The sequence below is a fragment of the Rhamphochromis longiceps genome, linkage group LG4 (assembly GCF_057381845.1).
Source record: "Rhamphochromis longiceps isolate RC_006_pf linkage group LG4, R_longiceps_female_GT1.1, whole genome shotgun sequence".
Lineage (NCBI taxonomy): Eukaryota > Metazoa > Chordata > Actinopteri > Cichliformes > Cichlidae > Rhamphochromis > Rhamphochromis longiceps.
In genome coordinates this window covers 32711693-32729969 of record NC_140560.1, presented here as the reverse complement: position 1 = coordinate 32729969, position 18277 = coordinate 32711693, and the positions used below count along the sequence as shown (strand labels likewise).

At 39.1% G+C, this 18277-nt stretch overlaps 1 protein-coding gene across 4 annotated transcripts in view; it reads left to right on the top strand.

Moving 5' to 3' along the window:
* Positions 1-18277, top strand: part of spop (speckle type BTB/POZ protein) — a 97796-nt gene that overhangs the window by 30734 nt on the left and 48785 nt on the right. For 3 of the 4 annotated variants that reach the window (XM_085404593.1, XM_085404591.1, XM_085404592.1), the window contains one exon: positions 15324-15527. In XM_085404593.1, the coding sequence (XP_085260719.1) occupies positions 15441-15527 (87 nt within the window). In that variant the 5' untranslated portion in view covers positions 15324-15440. Of the gene's footprint in view, positions 1-6070; positions 6266-15323; positions 15528-18277 lie in introns of all 4 variants that reach the window. The other variant, XM_085404594.1, reaches the window with a different exon arrangement.

Genomic DNA, 18277 nt, shown 5'->3' with positions numbered 1-18277 from the left:
TCTCTTTTAAAGGTTTATGTATCCTTGCTGTTAATGCTTAGTCTGACCAACAGTGTTTTTATCTGTTAGTGCTACCTGCATTTCCATTCTTATTATCAGGGCTGCGGTTTGGCACTTTACCGAGTGAGATGGGTAATTTTCAGCCCTCGCTGTATAATATCTGTGCTCTTTAATGTATAGATAACAATGTGTAAAAGGTGAGAAGATCACTTTTGGTCCATCTTTTAGGAATTTAATGAAGAGCATTTAAAATTCTTCCTGAATATAAATGAGTGTATGCATGTGTGGGTGTCGGTGTGGGTATGTGTGTAAGCGTCGTAATTGGGAAGCAGAGTGACGTTGGGGCACACAAAGGAGCAACCCTTGTCGTACCATGTGTAACCGATGGATGGAACTGAACTTATTAGCACAACTACCTTTTCCTTTCTTTTACTGAAAAGAGCAACAGCAAAGCAATAAGACAGAGAGCACTGCATCTGTCTCCAAATCTCATCAATGGTCTGTGAGACTGCCTGGTTTCAGTATGTTTTTGTGAATTCTGTAGCTCTATTAAATAAAGAGAGGAATGAACTTTCTTAAATGGTTCATTCATCTCCTAGAATTACTTTGTTGACAGTTTATATTAAATCATGCATTCAGATGTATTCTTTTATTGGATATAAAGTACCTGTGATTGTATAAATTTAGGAAGTACATTAGTACTAAGTCTATTTCTTTGTTCTCATCTGTAGGTACTTTAAAATACAGCCTCACGACTTGCTTCGGCTATTTCTTAAGAATTAACTCTTCTTGTTGATGTTAGTTTTTTTTTTTTTTTTTTTTTTTTTTTTTTGGATTCAGGAAGCCAGTTTATTTGGTCAAGCTCACTAATACAGACTTGGGCAAATTCAAAACATAACCTAAGCTGCAAGTGACTTGAGTCTCTGTGTGGTATTTCTTACTTGTCTGAGTCATTTTGCTCCCTTTAACAATGGGCATCTCAGAAGTATCATTTTACAATCAGCAGGGAATTGTATCGCTGACGATCCAAAAAAGTCACTATTGGAGAAAAAATATGTTTTGTGATGTTATACTACTGTGATTAAGAGTCACAAGAGAAAGTATTACTAGTTACTAGTAAGTAACTAGAAATACAGTTGGAGAAATCGAGAGAAATGCTGTGCTGTTTGTTTTAATTCCCCCATTTCATTTTCCAGGTTTTGTTATTAGTTTCATGTATTGATCTACTTTTGGAGTTGATCCATATTTGGATTTGAATCTAGGAATTTTTGGGAAGAAATCTTTAGGGATGAGATAAAATTAGTCATATTGGATCACATCAAATTGATACAGGAAAGATTAGAAGACGCGTGTTGTTTTTTGTTGTTTTAAAGAAAATTGAAACACAAGTCATCCAGATATCTTTCCGGGACTCAAATCATTCATGGTTTGGCAGTAGTTTTTAGCCTTGGTTGAGCTACACAGTCTTGGACAGTTCTTGATAACATTTGTTGAATTATTCTTGATAATTGTTCTTGTTGACATCTGGTAAGAAGCAGGAATATTGTTCCCCAAGGTAAAGACGAGTGGTAGTGTGAGAGAATCCCAGCGTTGACCATCGATGACATTAGAGCACCCTTGATCCCAATATTGCTGCACAGTGATGTGACAGCAATCGATGTACTTTACAAAAAGACGTTCATACTTTACATTAATATTTGGTTCATTGATGGGTTTTCACAGATTTTTTTTTTTTTTTTTTTTTTTTTTTCCCGTGTGAGAGCAATACAAGAAGAAAAGATAAATTGGTGAATGGTCAATGGCACTTGGTATTTGAAGACATGCTTTCAAAATTCTACAATATTTTCTTTTTCCCCCCCCAATCCAATATCAGTGGATTCACATGTGTTGTCATTGTTCTTTTACTCTGCAGACACACGGCTCTGTTGAGGATGACATCCCACAAATTCAGTAACTTGTACTGCTGCCGGCACAGTTCGTCATTATAATTGTTGGAGAGTAAGGAGGGAATGGTAAGGAGGAAATAAATGGAAAAAATGGCAGAAAATCTCATTGTGCCTGAAATTGCTTCCTTCCTACACCACTGTTTCTACATAGTAAATATTTTAAGCTCTCGGTAGTTTACTGTGAGATTTTGGAATCATTACTGTATATGTAGCCCACCACTGTTATCTTAAAATCGCTAGCAAAACCCTGAATCTGCTTTTTTTTTTTTTTTTTTTTTCCCCCCCCTTCCCCTGAAAGAGGATTATTTGTAGCTTTATGGTACTTAAAAGTATAATTGTCACTGAATTCAAACTCAAAGCTACTAAATGCAAGCATAGGCAGCCATTCTAGACAGAGCACCATAGTGAACATTGTTAAGGATAATGAAATTATTCCTTGCTGAAATTAAATCTTATGAATGTTTGGAGATGCACAAAGTTGCTTGGATTTCAAGCCATAATTAAAAGGGAAACAAAAAATGGAAAGTGGGTGTGCTATGGTCTTAACTTTAATACCTTGAGTTTTAACAATGTCATGAAATCTGTAAATCAGAATTGCACAGTAGTAATTGGTACTTTATCAAGTTTGTAGGAATAGTTCAGGCTGTATATTTTATCAGATATTCAATACTCCTTGTAGTTTACACAATGCTGCATTTGGAGGTCTGTTAAGTTTTGTTTCATTGTACATGACATTCTGTGCTATGCTACAGGGTCCCGTGAGTATATAGTCACCTGCCACTTTATTAGTTGCACCTTTTTAAATTGCTCTTTTACTTAAATAACTGATCGACCAGTCACCAACAGCGTGTAGACATGATTCAGACAACCTAGGGAAGTCTAAACCGAGCATCAGAATGGAGGACAAAGTGATTTAAGTGACTTTGAATGTGTCATGGTTATTGGTGGCAGACTTAAATCTTATAAATGTTTGGAGATGCACAAAGTTGCTTGGATTTCAAGCCATAATTAAAAGGGAAACAAAAAATGGAAAGTGGGTGTGCTATGGTCTTAACTTTAATACCAGCAGAAAATGCTGATCTCCTGGGAAGTTTCCACACAACATTCTCTACGGTTTACAGAGAAGGGTATGAAATTGAGAAAATATACTGTGGGCAATAGTTCTCTGGATCAAAATGCCTGTTTGACATCAGAGTTCACAGGAGAAAGGTAGTTTGGCCACTCTCCTCTGAACTTGAGACAGACTCTGTCACTCACAAACTCACTCATCACCCCCAAGGTATGCAGAAGAGTGTGTCTGAATGCACAAGATATCAACCCTTGAAACACATGGACTACAGCACCAGGAGACCACACTGGGTGCCATTCCTGCCAGCTAACAACAGGAAAACAGGCTAAATTTGCATAGACTCGCCAAAATTGGACAATAGAAGAATGCAAAGGTCTCAGATTTTTGGTGGTAGGGTCAGAAAATGCTGTAAACATCATCATGGATCAATCCTGCCTTCCATCAGTGGTTCAGTGGGATATTTTTGATGACAGGCTTTGGGGCTGTTAGTACCAATTGAGCATCGTTTAAATGCTACAGTCTGTCTTGAGTATTGTTGCTGACCATCTCCATCCCTTTATGACCCGAGTGTAACCATCTTCTGATGGGTGCAAATGGCTCAAACTGGTTTCTTGAATATGACCGTGATGGCCTCCACAGTCCATAGATCGTACTGGTAATTGGAGATTTGGATCATGGATGTGTAGCTGACAAATCTTTATAAGCTATTGTGTTAATATGTACCAAAATCTCTGAGGAATGCTTCTAGCATCTTGTTGAATCTGTGCCATAAATAATTTGGGAACCTGTTAAGGCAAAAGGGGTCCAGTATTTGTAAAGTGTACCTAACAACGAAGTGGAGAGTAATTCAATATATAGGGTTTTTTTTTTTTTTTTTTTTTTTTTTTTTTTTTTTTTTTTTAAATTGAATTTGTTTTATGTGGGATACAATTTAATAGTCCCCGTTTACTAATTTTCAGGCCTACTCCAAGTTTCTCATTTTGCATAATGCTTTGGTCCAGAAAAGCTGAAACCTGTTGGCATACAAAGAAACTGACAGAGTGCATACATGATGTCCAACACCCTTTGTGAAAAGAGAAGGATAAGAAGAGATTAGACAAACGAAGGGGATAAAGATAGAGCTAAAGACAGGCTTTGTTTTTGGTCCCCTTATGAGCCAGGGATCCTGCTAATTACCAAGCTCTCTGGTCCTTGCTAAATGTGTTTGAAATCCACTGGATGCAGATAATTGAGCTGGAAATGTGTTACATGACAAAGTCATGCTGAAGGACAACCACTAAAAAAGGCCTCCTCTCCATCGTTTTCTCTGTCAGGCACACTTTTGATATAAAACTTTCTCAAATGATTCATTCCACAGTGTTTATCTTTGTTGTTTGTTGAGATTAAAGCTTAGGGGATGCTTGAACCACCTTTTGTGATAAGCTATAGTCAAAACAGAGACAGGTCAGTGGTGGACGTGTCAGACAGGTCTGTGTTTTCTTGTTGCTGAATAATTGCTTTTAGTTTTCAATTTAGGGATTTGAGCTTTTTAAAATCCCTCACATCATCATAGCAAAGCAAAAGACTGTTTTTATAGCCACAGGCTGGATGTGTCCATCTATGCATCTCAAGTTTTTTTTCTCAGCTAAACAGTGTCTTGTACTTGAGTTTTTGTATAGCCTAAGTCTCAAATTGATTTCGGTGCTTCATATAAAATTGATTTACTGACTTGGATACATAGATCCCGGGCAGAGATCAGCCTCCCCTGAGAATGTTGGAGTAAAGTGAAAACAAGGTGAAGAGAGACTCCCTGTCGTTCCATTTGCATTTTAATTATAAATTGCATCATTGCACCGAGTGCGGTAACAAAACAACTCTGCCTCTCTCCATTCACTCCTCCCATTTGCTTCAAGCTCAGCTCACTTCACGAGACTGAAACTTCGTGCGGAGAGCCTCTGCTGAGCAGAAATTAAAGAGGGAGAGTTATATGTAAGAGAACAGTTGGTGAAGCTGAATGAAGCCTTGCCTCAGTGAGTGTATGAAAACGTTATACAAATGATGTTTGTATCAGTTTAGTTTAGAAGAAATACATTGCTAAAAGAAGATTTTTGTTTCGATAGTAAGACAGACTTTGCTTTGGGCACTGGAAAAGAAGACAGTGAAAAATCTCTGGACTTGCTGCAGCCAATATCATTTTGTCATTTAAAAAGCTTTTCTCTGTTATCTTGGCAACATGGGCCCACTATGATTTGATGTCTGTCTCAGAGTATATAATAATTTTTATTTTTTCAGGGCTGCAAATTTTCTCAGCAGGTTTGACTGTTTCTGCTGTGTGTCTTTGTGTGTGTTTGTTTGTGTGTGTCTACGCTTAGGAGTATTAGTTTGTCACTTGTGTTGTCAGTAATTATATAGAGCTAATTGATCACACTGGAGAAGTGTACAAGGACAAACTGTGTGAATGCAGACTGAGAGGCTTGAGATGTGGCCCATAAAAATCCAGCATAGCATGGCACATTATTTACAGGGGTTGTATTTCCGTACCACTTGCAAAAGGTACCCCATATGTGAGAGAAGTCCTTTATCTTTCCTGCAGATTTGACTGATAAAAATGTTACATTGGAATGGTTTCTATCGGAGTTTGCAAAATATGGGAAAAGAATATTGCCAGTATGCAAACAGATTAATTTGCATTTTTCTAATCCTAAAAGGCAGAAAAGCAGTTGGCATGTGTAAGGAAGTATACCAAGCCATTCACTTTCATATATTTATTCACACGTTGCATCTTTGTGTGAGGAAAAAACTTTGAACAGACTGCAGGTGTTTTGACACACACAATTTGAATAGTGTTGGGGAAAATCAAGAGGTTTCCCATTCTCACATATAGTACTGTGCAAAAAATCTTGAGCCACCACTCGTAAAGTAGTCTTGTGTTCTCCAGTTTTTCTTTCATTTTTAAAGGTGGGAAATGGGTAGAAAACTGAGGTATGCCAAATTACACAAGAATTTATTTGAAAATTGGTGGCAACTGGTCTTATGAAGTGACATGTTTCAATCAGTCATGGTTTTGCCTCCTCAGAGCCTGGAAATGAGCACGCAACATTGAAGCGGCATGGGATCATCTTGACAGAGAATGGAACAAAAGGCAGTTGGTATGCAAAGAAGCACTTTTGCAATGTCCTCCAAGAAGTCTGGAGAACTATTCCTGAAGACCACTTAAAGAAATTAGAAGAAAGCTTGGCTAAGAGAGATCAGGCTGTGCTGAAAAACAAAGGTGGACATACCAGTCTGTTTTTCCCTTATAGAATATATTTCTATGTATGTTTGGATGTGTTTCAATCATTGACTGCACATTTTTCAAAATTTCCTACAAAAAATAAACAAAAGACGAGTGGTTTAACATGTTTGCGCTACACTGTATAGCATGAGATAGTTGGCTATAGATTTGAACTACTCTGTTTGATTTAGACAAGGTTTGCTACTTTTCTAGAGTATATAGGATGCAGGAAACACAATGTACACTTTATACTAGGGAGCTGAGAGGGTAAAAACCATGGAATCAGATGTTTACATTCTCACCTACAGGTTTGCCCGACCTGTAATTCATGTGTAAATTCTGGACTGCATTGCATTGTGTTAAAACTTCTCAAGTCGTTTTAACTGTAGTTTAAATTGTGTACAAGCTGCTCTTTATATAACCTTTATGTGCACTTGAGTCATGTAGCAGCTGGTCTGCTCTGCAACAGAAGAGCAATGGAGAGATTTGGTAAAGATCAGAATATGACGGAGAAGTGGGAGGATTTAAGAGAGGATGATGGAAAAGGGCAAATGCTGCCAAAATATTCTTTTCTTGTCTTTTCAGCCTTACTATTACATTAGATGCACAGACGTACTGGGCTACTTGTATATTACACCGACAGGAGCTGCTCAGCCATGGAAACCCATGACATGAAGCTCCAAGCAAATGTTTTTTGTGCTGATGTTGATGCCAGAGGAGGTTTGGAACTCCTCCAGTTTGGAAGATTTGACTTCACTTACTGTATTGAAAATGTAATTATTTCTTGGTATGACTATAGCAAACACTGTGACGTACTTACAGTACATGCAGTACATACAGTACATGCATCGGTATGTTATGTGTTGCAGTACAGCTGGGGATATATTTTGAGCTAAGCCGTCTTGTTTTATTTGCTAGCATTATAGTAGTTTTGTTATCTTAGCTGCAAGTAATACCTTTCTCGTTTGAAATCATCTAAAGTAGAAAATGCCACGTGAATTAGTAGATCTAAAGCAAGGTATGTAGTAAGGCATGGTTGCTCAGTTTTATAGCAGTCTTGAGAAGGATTAAGAGAAGTGAAAACGGAGAGTTTAGGTGATTTAAAAAGGGGAGAGAGAAGGAAGCTGTGAGAAATGGAGAGTGAGAGAAGATGACTGGTGATACGGAGAGGGATAGTGATGGTGTTTCGCTGGAGTTTGCTCCACGGTTCAGGGAGGACCTCTGTCTCTGCCAGTGCCTCTTAATCCATCACACCTCCTGCGGTCCTGGATCCGACACACTACAGCGTCTTCCCAACCCGCTGACGAATTTATGCTCAGCTCTGTCATGCATGTGTGCCCACTGTTCCTGGCCTTCTCTTATCCCTGTTTTCACTCTTTTTCTTTCTCTGAGTGAATGTCAGGGCTATCAGCACTGCCTCGGGCAAGATGGACAGACACTGTTTTACAGTGTTTTTATACATTCTCCACATCTAGACTTGTTCTTTCTCTCAACACTGAGAGGCTTTTCTCCTTCCCTTTTCATGTTTTGCCTGCCAGTGTCTCCTGCAGCAAGCTCAAATATTTTCAGTGTTCTTGCCCTTAATTTCTGCTACAAATCCAGAATCTCTCATAACGAATATTTGGGATATCTTCCTTTTTTATGATCCATGTGCATGTACTTATTTGACAGGATGTGCACCTCCAGCCATCTGTGAGTTTTAGAAATGAGGGTCGGCTACTTTACTTGATCAATCTTGCTAACCCCCCAGATGGATCTGCACATACTGCCTAAGCTTTTTATGAAATCTGACGTTATAATGAACAGGCTTGATTAACCCTCTGTCAGACTGCTCACCAGAGCTGGAGGAAAGAGAATTGTGGTGGTGGTGATAGAAGAACATGGCCTGGCTCTAGGCTGTGAAAAGATGAGCTAGCATGTGGGCATTTGATTTACGTTCAGAAATGCGTCACACATACGTTGAAGTCTGCAGCACTTTGTCACTTAACCTCAGTTTTCTGGCAGGTTTTCAGTGTTTGTAGTCTGTCCCTCTCAACTCTGCAGCCCGCCTGTGTACCTCACAGGTTTGCTCTGTGCCTGTTGTTGCACAAGGTGACCCTCTAAACACTCCAGGATCCCTGCTGTGATTCTGGCTTTTCTTTGTAGCGGCCAAATTACGCACCTCCACCCCCTGTCCACCTGGTGGCGATGTCTCAGCACCTTCCCACCTGTTTCTCTGAGGGAGAGGATAGTAGGTAACTTAATATTTTTGACATTTCCATTTTATTTTCCGTGTAAAGGGAATTAAGATAGTGACAGGCTAATTGTGTATTGATGTGTGTTTGTGTGCTTGCATGTAGAATGTGTTTTTCCTTTTCTTTTGTATAATGAATATATTTTCTGTTTTTGAGACTCTGCGATAGCTGTAATGAATTCCAGAAGGCTTTTTGTTGTTTTGTTCTGTCACTCCTATTTCACAGTAGACCAGGTTGCTTGAAGTCCCTGCCATATGGTCATACTGAAGGATTTATTGGATAAACTTAACCTTTTCATACAAAAACATTGCTATAACTCTACATAACTTATGTAACCACAATAGGATCCGTTTGTCTTTAGAATGGCAATTTATTGTAAAGTTAGAGTAGGTGACATTAGATTATGTTGGAACAAGTATTAATTTTAGAATATGAACACCACCTACACTTGTGTTCATAATCCAAAAACTCGTGGTGATGGTAAATGTAGATTGTAATTTTTCAACAGCGACATTTTATATGTAGGGATAGTAAAGCTAAATATTTTTTCTGCATGTGTTTTTGCTACTATTTAGCCATGACAGCAGAAGCAGCATAAAGAGAAAATGTGCAATGCAGCAGTGGTCCCTGGCTGTAACTATCAGTTAATTAGGTGAAGTATTACACTGAAACAGGTACCCTAATGGACTGCCAAGAATGTTATGTTAGGACGACTGGCTCTGTAGCCACAGTCACTGGCATAATTGCAAATTATTGATCTGTGAAGATATTATAGGCTGATGATCCAACCTGCTGAATATTATACAGGTTCACCTCCTGCAGCTCCCACCATGGTATGAATATGTTACCTCTTAGGTGCCATGTGGTATTTGCAACCAGGATGTTAGAATCAGATTTTTGGGTCTTGTGGGTTATAAGGCATTGACCGGTTTTGTTTTGACAAAGCCTGCAGGTACTAGATCGGATTAGAATCTCAGGAATTTGGAGACCAAGTCAACACTGTGTCATGTTTGTTGACTCATTTTCTTCTGTTTCTTTCTCTCTTTCTTTCTTTCTTTTTTTTTTTTCTCCCCCGTCCAGTGTGGTACGGTGCATTGTACTGCAGGCCGTTGCCAGTGACATTGCTATGGGAATGTGATCATTTGCAAGGATGTTTAGGGGGTGCCTCATGTCAAATAACATCCAAGTAAATATCAGGATCTGAAGATTCCCAGAAAATTACACTTTCAGTGGTTTTAGCATTATGGCTGTTCAGTCTAATTGAGGAAACAATATGAGCAAATGTTCTTTGTCAAAGATCTGGGAGAAGTCAGGCTAACAATTCAGAGAAAATTACAACTGATGTATGCTCTGTCAGCCCAGCAGCTTAACAATGTGCACTCTCCAGCATTTCTATGCATGAGCTTCTGCTTTCGGCTGCTCCCTTTAGGGGTCACTGCGGTGGTTCATCTGCCTCCATCTCACCCTATCCCGAGCATCCTCCTCTGTCACATCAACCTTCTGAATATCCTCCTTGACCACATCCATGAATCTTCTCTGTCGTCTTCCTCTTTTCCTCCTACTTGGCAGCTCCATATTAAACATCTTTCAGCTCCTTTCCAGCCTCACATAGAAATCACTACACACCTTTTCCTTTCTCTTTGCCACCTAGCCTCCCAATGCTCTGTCTACTTTACTCGTCCTCCTGACTATCCCTCTTGTTTCTTTGCTAACCCTTTTGAATGCTTTCCTGTACCTCCTCATTCAAAGCCAAGTCTCCTTTTCTCTGTCCACAGGGTACACCTTCTTAGCAAATTACCACTTCAGCTGTACTTTCCCAGTCCTCCCCACCTTTTGTCACCCTATGTTCCTGCCTCTTCCTGAAATGCATGTTCACCTCATCCATCCTTTTCTCTGCCATCTGTGCTTTTCTCTTTTTAACACTATATCTCTCTAACACCACCTCATCACACCTGTTCCTTTTTACTTGCATTTCTTCATCGAAGAACATTCAGCATCAACGCTTCAGTTTCTACCTTCAAACTCATGATCCTGGCTGATATTCTCCTCACCTCTACAACATTGTTCACATGATCCTTTCTCCATTTCTTCCTATCTACACCATGGTTGTTAACCTGTGCACCAACGGATCCTGCATGGAAATCTTATTGGTGATCTACACGTTTTATCTGGCAAACCCAAGCAAGTCTAGTTAAATGATTGGAAATGTTTTAAATATCAAATGTCTGGCAAACTTGGCATTTCTTTGATCCTGTTAAGATTATTATTATTTTTTTTTAGAAGGGCCAATAAATACTTTTATCCTGCAATGAAGTAAAGATAATACTCCAACAGCTAGACATATTGAAAGTAAACAAGCTAAATATGCATTGTTCTCACTGACACTGAGGTTGTGAAGGCTGTGCAAGCGATGTGCATCACCAGCTATTCAGATTGTCACAAGCACAGATGGAAAAACAAATGAACAGAAATGTGTCCTCGAGTGTAAATATGCATTGTAAGCTCTTCACAATATCAGATTTGCAGATGGAGGTAACATATGCACAGAATATGCTATCACCACGTAAAATTTACAGATGGAGTGAATATCGCAGCACAGGAATTATTACACCATGAGCCGAGTGTCATGTATTCACTTAGTGTGTAACATGTTAGTGATGTGGTACCGGTATACCGTGGGGCTGTAACAGTCTGGACAGCTGGTGGCCTCTAGCTCTCATCCTGATGACAGAGGCAGACGCAGCATCACTTCGCTTACCTCTTGTTTATGCAGAAGAAGTTGAATCTATCTGTCTTTTGGTTTGTCAGAGTCTCTTCCCTGGCGTGTTGAAGTATGTGACAGAGAGATGGAGAGAGATGGTGACTGGACTGGTAGAGTGAGAGCAGACTGTCTTTCTGTAATGAATATAAATGGGCTCCAGGTCTCACTCTCCTCATCTGGCCTACCTTTCTGAAAGCAGACATGGGATGAGAATGTGGATTGAAGTTGGCCCATCCTCCTATACTCCTTTTGCTACACAGTCACACCTTCTGCATTATACATACAGAAAACAGAAGATCAAACTTGTTTTGTGCCATGCTTTTTTTTTGCCGGCTGCATTTTGGTTTTAAGGTGTCATTTGAAAGGGGCATCTTGAACATAATCTTCTGCAAGGTAAAAGGTAAAAAATGACGACGTGCCCTAAGGAAGCCCACAAGTTACACTTATAACTCAACATAGCACTGAATTCTGATCTGTAGGGTACATTTATTCTGCTTATGTAGTTTGTAAACTATTTCTTTTTCTAATTATTCACTGTCTGTAGTCCTGAAATGTAAAAAACTGAGGAAATTCTAATGTCAAAGAGCTGATAAATTGTTGTATATCATTTAAGATTAAGTGTGTGTTGAGAGACATTAAGTGTAAGTGTGTGGAGAGACATAAACCATTTTGACACTTATGTGAATGTAAAGTAAGAACATTTGTTAAAACATGACTTCTTGAAATGAACCATAGGTTAAAAAATGAATGGTTGCAAGAGGTTTTAGTGCTGAGGTTGTTGTGCAGAAAATCAGGAATGATGTGTCTTGTCAGTCAAGATTTTGTGATAATGACATTTTCAATAAAGATGTGCAAAAACCGATGTTGAAGGACAGGAGTGCAGAACATTTTCTCTTTTCTACCGTGCACTTTCTGTTTTTGATTAAACTGTAATTATTGTAAGTGCAGAATGGGTTAAAACCAGAGTGGCAACATCCAAGACTATAATAAGGCTCATGCAGAAGTGCCAGAAACGGTTCTTCATTTCCAGTTACTCAAATGATGACAAATTGCTCTGAAGATGAGTCCCCATGGACTTCTGTGCTAAAATGCCCAGCAGAAATGAAGATTTTTTGCAACAGCTGTTTGGGGGCAAACTTTTAAATAACTCCCCTGTACACATTTTTGTGAACATTTAACCTTTTAGCATTATTTTGTCATGACTAACAGTCGCCTAGCGTTAGCAGGTTTCTGTGACTGTGTGATGTTGTCCATCAGTCCATCGCAGCACTGTTAACCAGGCTCTGTAGTTTTATCTTGTAACTTAACAGTTACAAAAAACCCCCAAACAAACAAAAAAGGAGAGCCAATGCCACAATGCTAAAACCGAGTCTTCGAAATGGCAGTTTACAAACCAGATGGTGACATCTTTGTGACTCAATTCATTTTTATATGGCCTGTAAATTGCATGTGAAAACCATGCAGAAAATACTTTGGTGAGCTTGTGACATTAGTTTTTCAGATTTAAAAATAGAACCTCTTACTTTAGTGGTGTTCAGTACAACAATAGCCCTCAAAAATTGTAGTGGTAAAGAAGGACAGGTCATTTAGTCTTCACAATGCAGCATCCCTAGCACAGCGTTTGTATGCTTTTGTTACAGAAGAGTAAACTGTTGTCTAGTTCTTTAGTTTGCTGTATTTGCAGGCAGAGAAATTTTGATGTATACTCTGCAGAATCTGAACTTGTTTGCTGTTCTTCTGCATTGCTCTCTCTCTTTCTAAGCACTTCTTATCCTCATCCTAATTTTCACTGCTTTTTATCCAACCTTAGAAGTGCTGATGGCTACCAAGTAGCTGCAAAAAATTCTTCAGTCCTTATCTGAACCACAGCACCTCGATTACCTCTTTCCTTTGTCTTTTAATTGCCTTTGGGAGAGCACAGTCTTTGTGCCTGCCATACACTGTAATGTGACAATATTTATTTTCCCTACATCATATGCATTATCACCTATTAGCCATTCCTTTCGTTCACACCGTCATCTTCAGATTCCTGTGACAAATGAACTGTCTGAAGACATTTCTCCTGAGGGAGTCCTATGATTAGCACGCATCTCCTCTGTCTCTCAGTTGTTATTGTTGCTTTTCTCCTACTGCTTTGCTCTTGATGTTTGTCATGAAAAACAAGGAAAAAAAACATCCCAAGCTTTTTTCTGGTTAAGTGTCATCTGGGTGTATTTAGAAAGCTGTGAGGCTGTTAGCAGTGCTGCCAGTGTTGTCATGTTTTCTTAAATTGATTTCCTGTGATTACTAGGCATTCATTGTGTTCTTTAAGGGACACGATACAAGAAAGCCACTTGGTAAATTGTGCCTTGAATACACTGTGATACAATACCAGAATGATGACACGAGGAAGCACATGCATGTAAAAAATCACCCTCGCTCACTCGTATAGACTGTAATTAATTGCCAGGAAGTCTCAGGTAATTTAAATTGCAAATGAGTACAGCTTTTTTTTCTCCCGACTTTTTTTTTGATTAATATTTTATTGTTTTACTGAGTGAAAATGCCACCAGTGTTTTCATCAGATACAAGTGGCACAAAAGAAGAAAAGGGGGCACTGAATTGAGATGATCAGATTCAGGCGTTAGCTCTAAACATTAATTAAGTTGTCTGGTTCCAGAGCCGGTGAGGTCCGCGTGTCGCCTCTTCTGTTTCCAATCCACTCACCAAGAGACAGAGGTTCCTCTTACCTTTTTACCCCTTTCCTTCCCTTTTTTTGTCTCTCTGGATTCTTGGTCCAGTACTGTTTCTGCCAAGTTTTCTTAGGTCCTAAACTTGTCTTTCAATCAGACACTAATTAAGCAATGGAGTGGAAAGGTTTCTCTGGCAGGAGATCAGGGGGACTTGCAGGTTGAGTGAGAAAAGCCAGATCTTGAGACCTTGATGACTTAGGTATGAAATTTGTGGAGAGGAACTTGAAAGGAGCGTAAGGGAATGAGACGAGAGGAAATGAGAGATTTAGACAGCAGAGAAATTACACTTTGAAACCAAACCGTGCATATTCCTTTTTATTTTTCAGTAAGATGTTCAGGCATTTGAGACTGCTAGTATAGAACGGACCAAAAATTAGAATAGGAAAATAATGAGGAAACTCCGCTTTGCTTCAAATGGAAGCGGAGAGGTGATGTAGCCGTTACAGTCTAAATCTGTACCGCAGTATTCTGGAATAAAAACAGCCTTGGAACAGGTGCTTATCAAACAAAACTTTGACCTTTCTTAGTCGTTTGAAAGTAAAGTGTGACCTTGTGTGTGTTGTGAGTACAGACTGGCTGCTTGAGATGAAAGTCTTAAGTCCTGCCCTTCACTTACAGCCACAGCGGATGGGATGCAGCCTGGCTGGAATCACGTGGCTGGCACAGCACTCTGTTCATCTCAAAGCAAAACAAAGACGAAACCACGCGCAGATAAAGGAAGGGTTCCCTTAGTGAAGCCGAGTGCACGCTGCTGCTGTGCTTTGACTGCCAAAGACTCTTTTAAATAATATTAATAATAATAATAATAATAATAATAATAATAATAATAATAATGGATACTTTATTGATCCCCATGGGGAAATTACTTGTTTTTCTCTGCATTTGACCCATTCACTCAGTGAAGCAGTGGGCAGCCACTAAGCAGGCGCCCGGGGAGCAGTGTGTTGGGACGGTACCTTGCTCAGGGGTACCTCAGGGTAGCCGTTAAGTGGATTCGAACCCCCGACCTTCCGATCATGGGGTGACCACTTTACCTACTGAGCTATCCCTGCCCCAAAACAAATAAATCCAGAGCCCTTGCTTCCTACTTACTGGGAAATACCACTCAATTATTCCAAACATTTAATTAAGAATTGCCATGACATGTACAAAGAGAGGCACATACACACATGGGATGCACAAGGTCGCAGATTTCTTAGTTATCGGTTTTGTTGCTTTAAAAGTCAAACTGTTTTAATGGCTGTATTTCTGTGACACTACAGGGAGCCTGTAGCTATTTTAGAGTCTGTTGTACTGAATTCAACTTTCTGCTGTTCTCTGTATGGCAGGGGTTTAAGAGGCAGCCAGCTTGACTGATTATTGGACCTTTCCTACCTCATACACCTCATACCACCTCATCCCACATCTGGCTGCTGCCACTGCCCAACTCTGTGCTCTCAGCATCAATGCTGGCAATGTCCAGAGTACCAAGTCCCCCACCACCGGCAGAAATGTCCAGCAGTCCTGTGGCTGAGAGCTGGTGTTATACTCAGGTGAGTAATGCATGACTTTTTATATTTTGTGTTTCACTTTTTCACTTCCTTGTGTTTTACTAAACTGAACCGTAATCAGGCCAGAATGCATCTTGAAATATTATAGTTAGATTGTCAGGCATTACTTAAGATGGTAACCACTAACCAGTGCCATTAACCAGTCTCCTGTGTCTCCTGTCCTTTTGCCTGGAAATTAATCTCAGCACACAATGCTGAAGGATGTCTCAATTCCTAAAATGCATCTGAAGTAAAAAGTGTGTGTGTGTGTGTGTGTGTGTGTGTGTGTGTGTGTGTGTGTGTGTGTGTGTGTGTGTGTGATTTAACAAAAGAAGTATATCTGATCACATTGCACCACGTTTTTAATTTAATTAAAAAGTAGACTTAATAGATAATATTTTGCTGATTTGCAAAACCGTTGACCATCTGAGATGAAACAAATACAGCTGTAGTTGGGATATAACAAAGCAATTTATGACACACCTGTGGCAATAGTTGTTTTCGCTAGAAATCAATTTTAAATGAGGCTCTGAAGCAGTGATTTTTAATTTTGTTCAACGCCTGTTGCCTCAGCTCTTCTCTCCTCATATCTCTTTATCACCTCCTTCATTTGATACTCTGCGAAAAAAGGAAATGAAGATGTACAAACTGAGAAATAAGAAATGGGGTATATTTTACTGGACTGCTTTTGTAACCATAATTTTAATTTCACCCCTTGTAAATGCTGAGGTTATTTAATTTGTGGTCTTTAAAGATGTTAGAGGATTTATAAGATTTTGTCTTTAACCAGCCCGAACTCACTTCGGCAAGCTTCCTCGTAATGTCTTTAAGTAGTTATAAGGAATAGTTCTTCAGGAAATTCCAGACATCTTCTTTGGATGTCATCTGCCTTTTGTTCACTTTCCAGATGATCCCAAACTGTTTAGATAATTTTGAAGTCCAGTCTCTGGGGATGTGAATCCATGCCTGATAGTTGTGTGTTCCATTGTGTGTTCTTCCATCCAGGTGCTTTTTTTTTTTTTTTTTTTTTTTTGCATTGGCAGTGTTTTTGGAATCATTGTTATGCTGAAAAATGAAGCTGTTGCCAATCAGACAGTTTCCAGATGGTATTGCATGATGAATCAAAATCTGACAATATTTTCTTTTTTCATTATTCCATCGTTTCTGACGAGATCACTGGCTGAAATGCAGCACCAAAGGATGACAGAACCTCTGTGTTGTGTTGTACCTCTCCTCTGACTTCTTTAATACATTTTGAAAATGATTTGATATAAAAATTAGAAATTTGGATTTAGCACTCATTAAGACCTTTTTGCTACTGATTTTCAGCCCAGTTCTTGTGTAATTTGGCAAACCTCAGCTTTTTCTTCTCATTTCGCTTCCTTAAAAATTGCTTTCTGACAGCCACATTTGCACTGAGACTGTTTCTGATAAGGGTTCAGCAAACAGTAGATCAATCAACTGATGGACCAAATACATTTCTCAGGTCCTGTGTCTGGTGTTTGCTGAATAACACGACTTTTAGTTATTGTTATTATATCCCCACTAGACGGGCAGGCAACGTGGACAAGCAGCTTTTTTAAAATGTGATTACATAACGAGGTAGCGTAGGAGTTTTGGTACCAATAGGTGTAGCTGCTAAAATTCTCAGACAGGTTTGAATCCCGGTGACCTTTATCTTAAGGTCACAGGGCAAATTCTGAATGCAGTCACTTTTGAAATTGATACCATAGGTGTTTCCACTAGGAGGCTGAGGGTTAGCAGTGGTGGCTGCAAGTGGTTTTTAGACTGGCCACTTTTATGGCCAATAGCTCTTTGGGAATCAACTTGGTGTTGCAAAAACATTATAAAACAATGTTTGTTTGTTTTTTGCTGCATTTTTTACAGGTTTAACTTTCCTGACCGTTTGCTACATAGCACCTTTAAAAACCCTTTGTTGCCATTTTTTCCTGTTATGTGTAGATACAACACTGCTTTATCACTTTTGTTAAGTTCCTTTTTTATGCTTGAATGAGTCAAGTTAAGTGACTTACTAAACAAACAAACCAAAAAAAAAAAATGCAGGTGAAAATGTTCATATTTTCTGGTCTGAAAATAAGTTAAAAAGCAGCTAATTTTTAAATGAAACTATGATTAACTAGCCAGGAGAACTACTGCTCAAGACCACGTTAAAAATTAGAAGAACGTTTGGTTCCTTGGAGGCAAAATATAACAAAATGAGGCCTGACTCAAGACTTTTGCACAGTACCATATGCACTACCTGGCTGGATTTAGCAAAACAATCTAATTCTACCCCAGAAGAACTCTGAATTTAGTAATTTGGTAATTACTTGGTAATCGGTCCCTTTTGTTGGATGCTTTCATGCAGTCAGGAGGTTGAGATACTCTTTTTTTCGGTTCCTCCTTTTGTTGTTTTCTGCCCGTAGATTATCAAATGTCAGTTTGATTCATGCAAGCAAAATTATCTTCATCATTTATAAAGTACAATCTTTGCTTTAGAATTGGCTATGCACAGTCTGACAAATTGCTTCAAGCTTCTTCAAACATTGTTGGTTTGTTGGTAAGAGATTTTTGTTGCCTGCTTCTTATTTCTGCTTGAGGCTAGAGGCTCAAGGCTATATTAGCAGTTACTACTATAATTTACACCCAGATTACTAGATAAACTGTCAGACGTTGAGCTATATTGCGGGTGAACTAGGTTCTGTGTTTTAACAAGGTGGCGATATCGCTGTTTCTGCTGCATCAATTTTGAA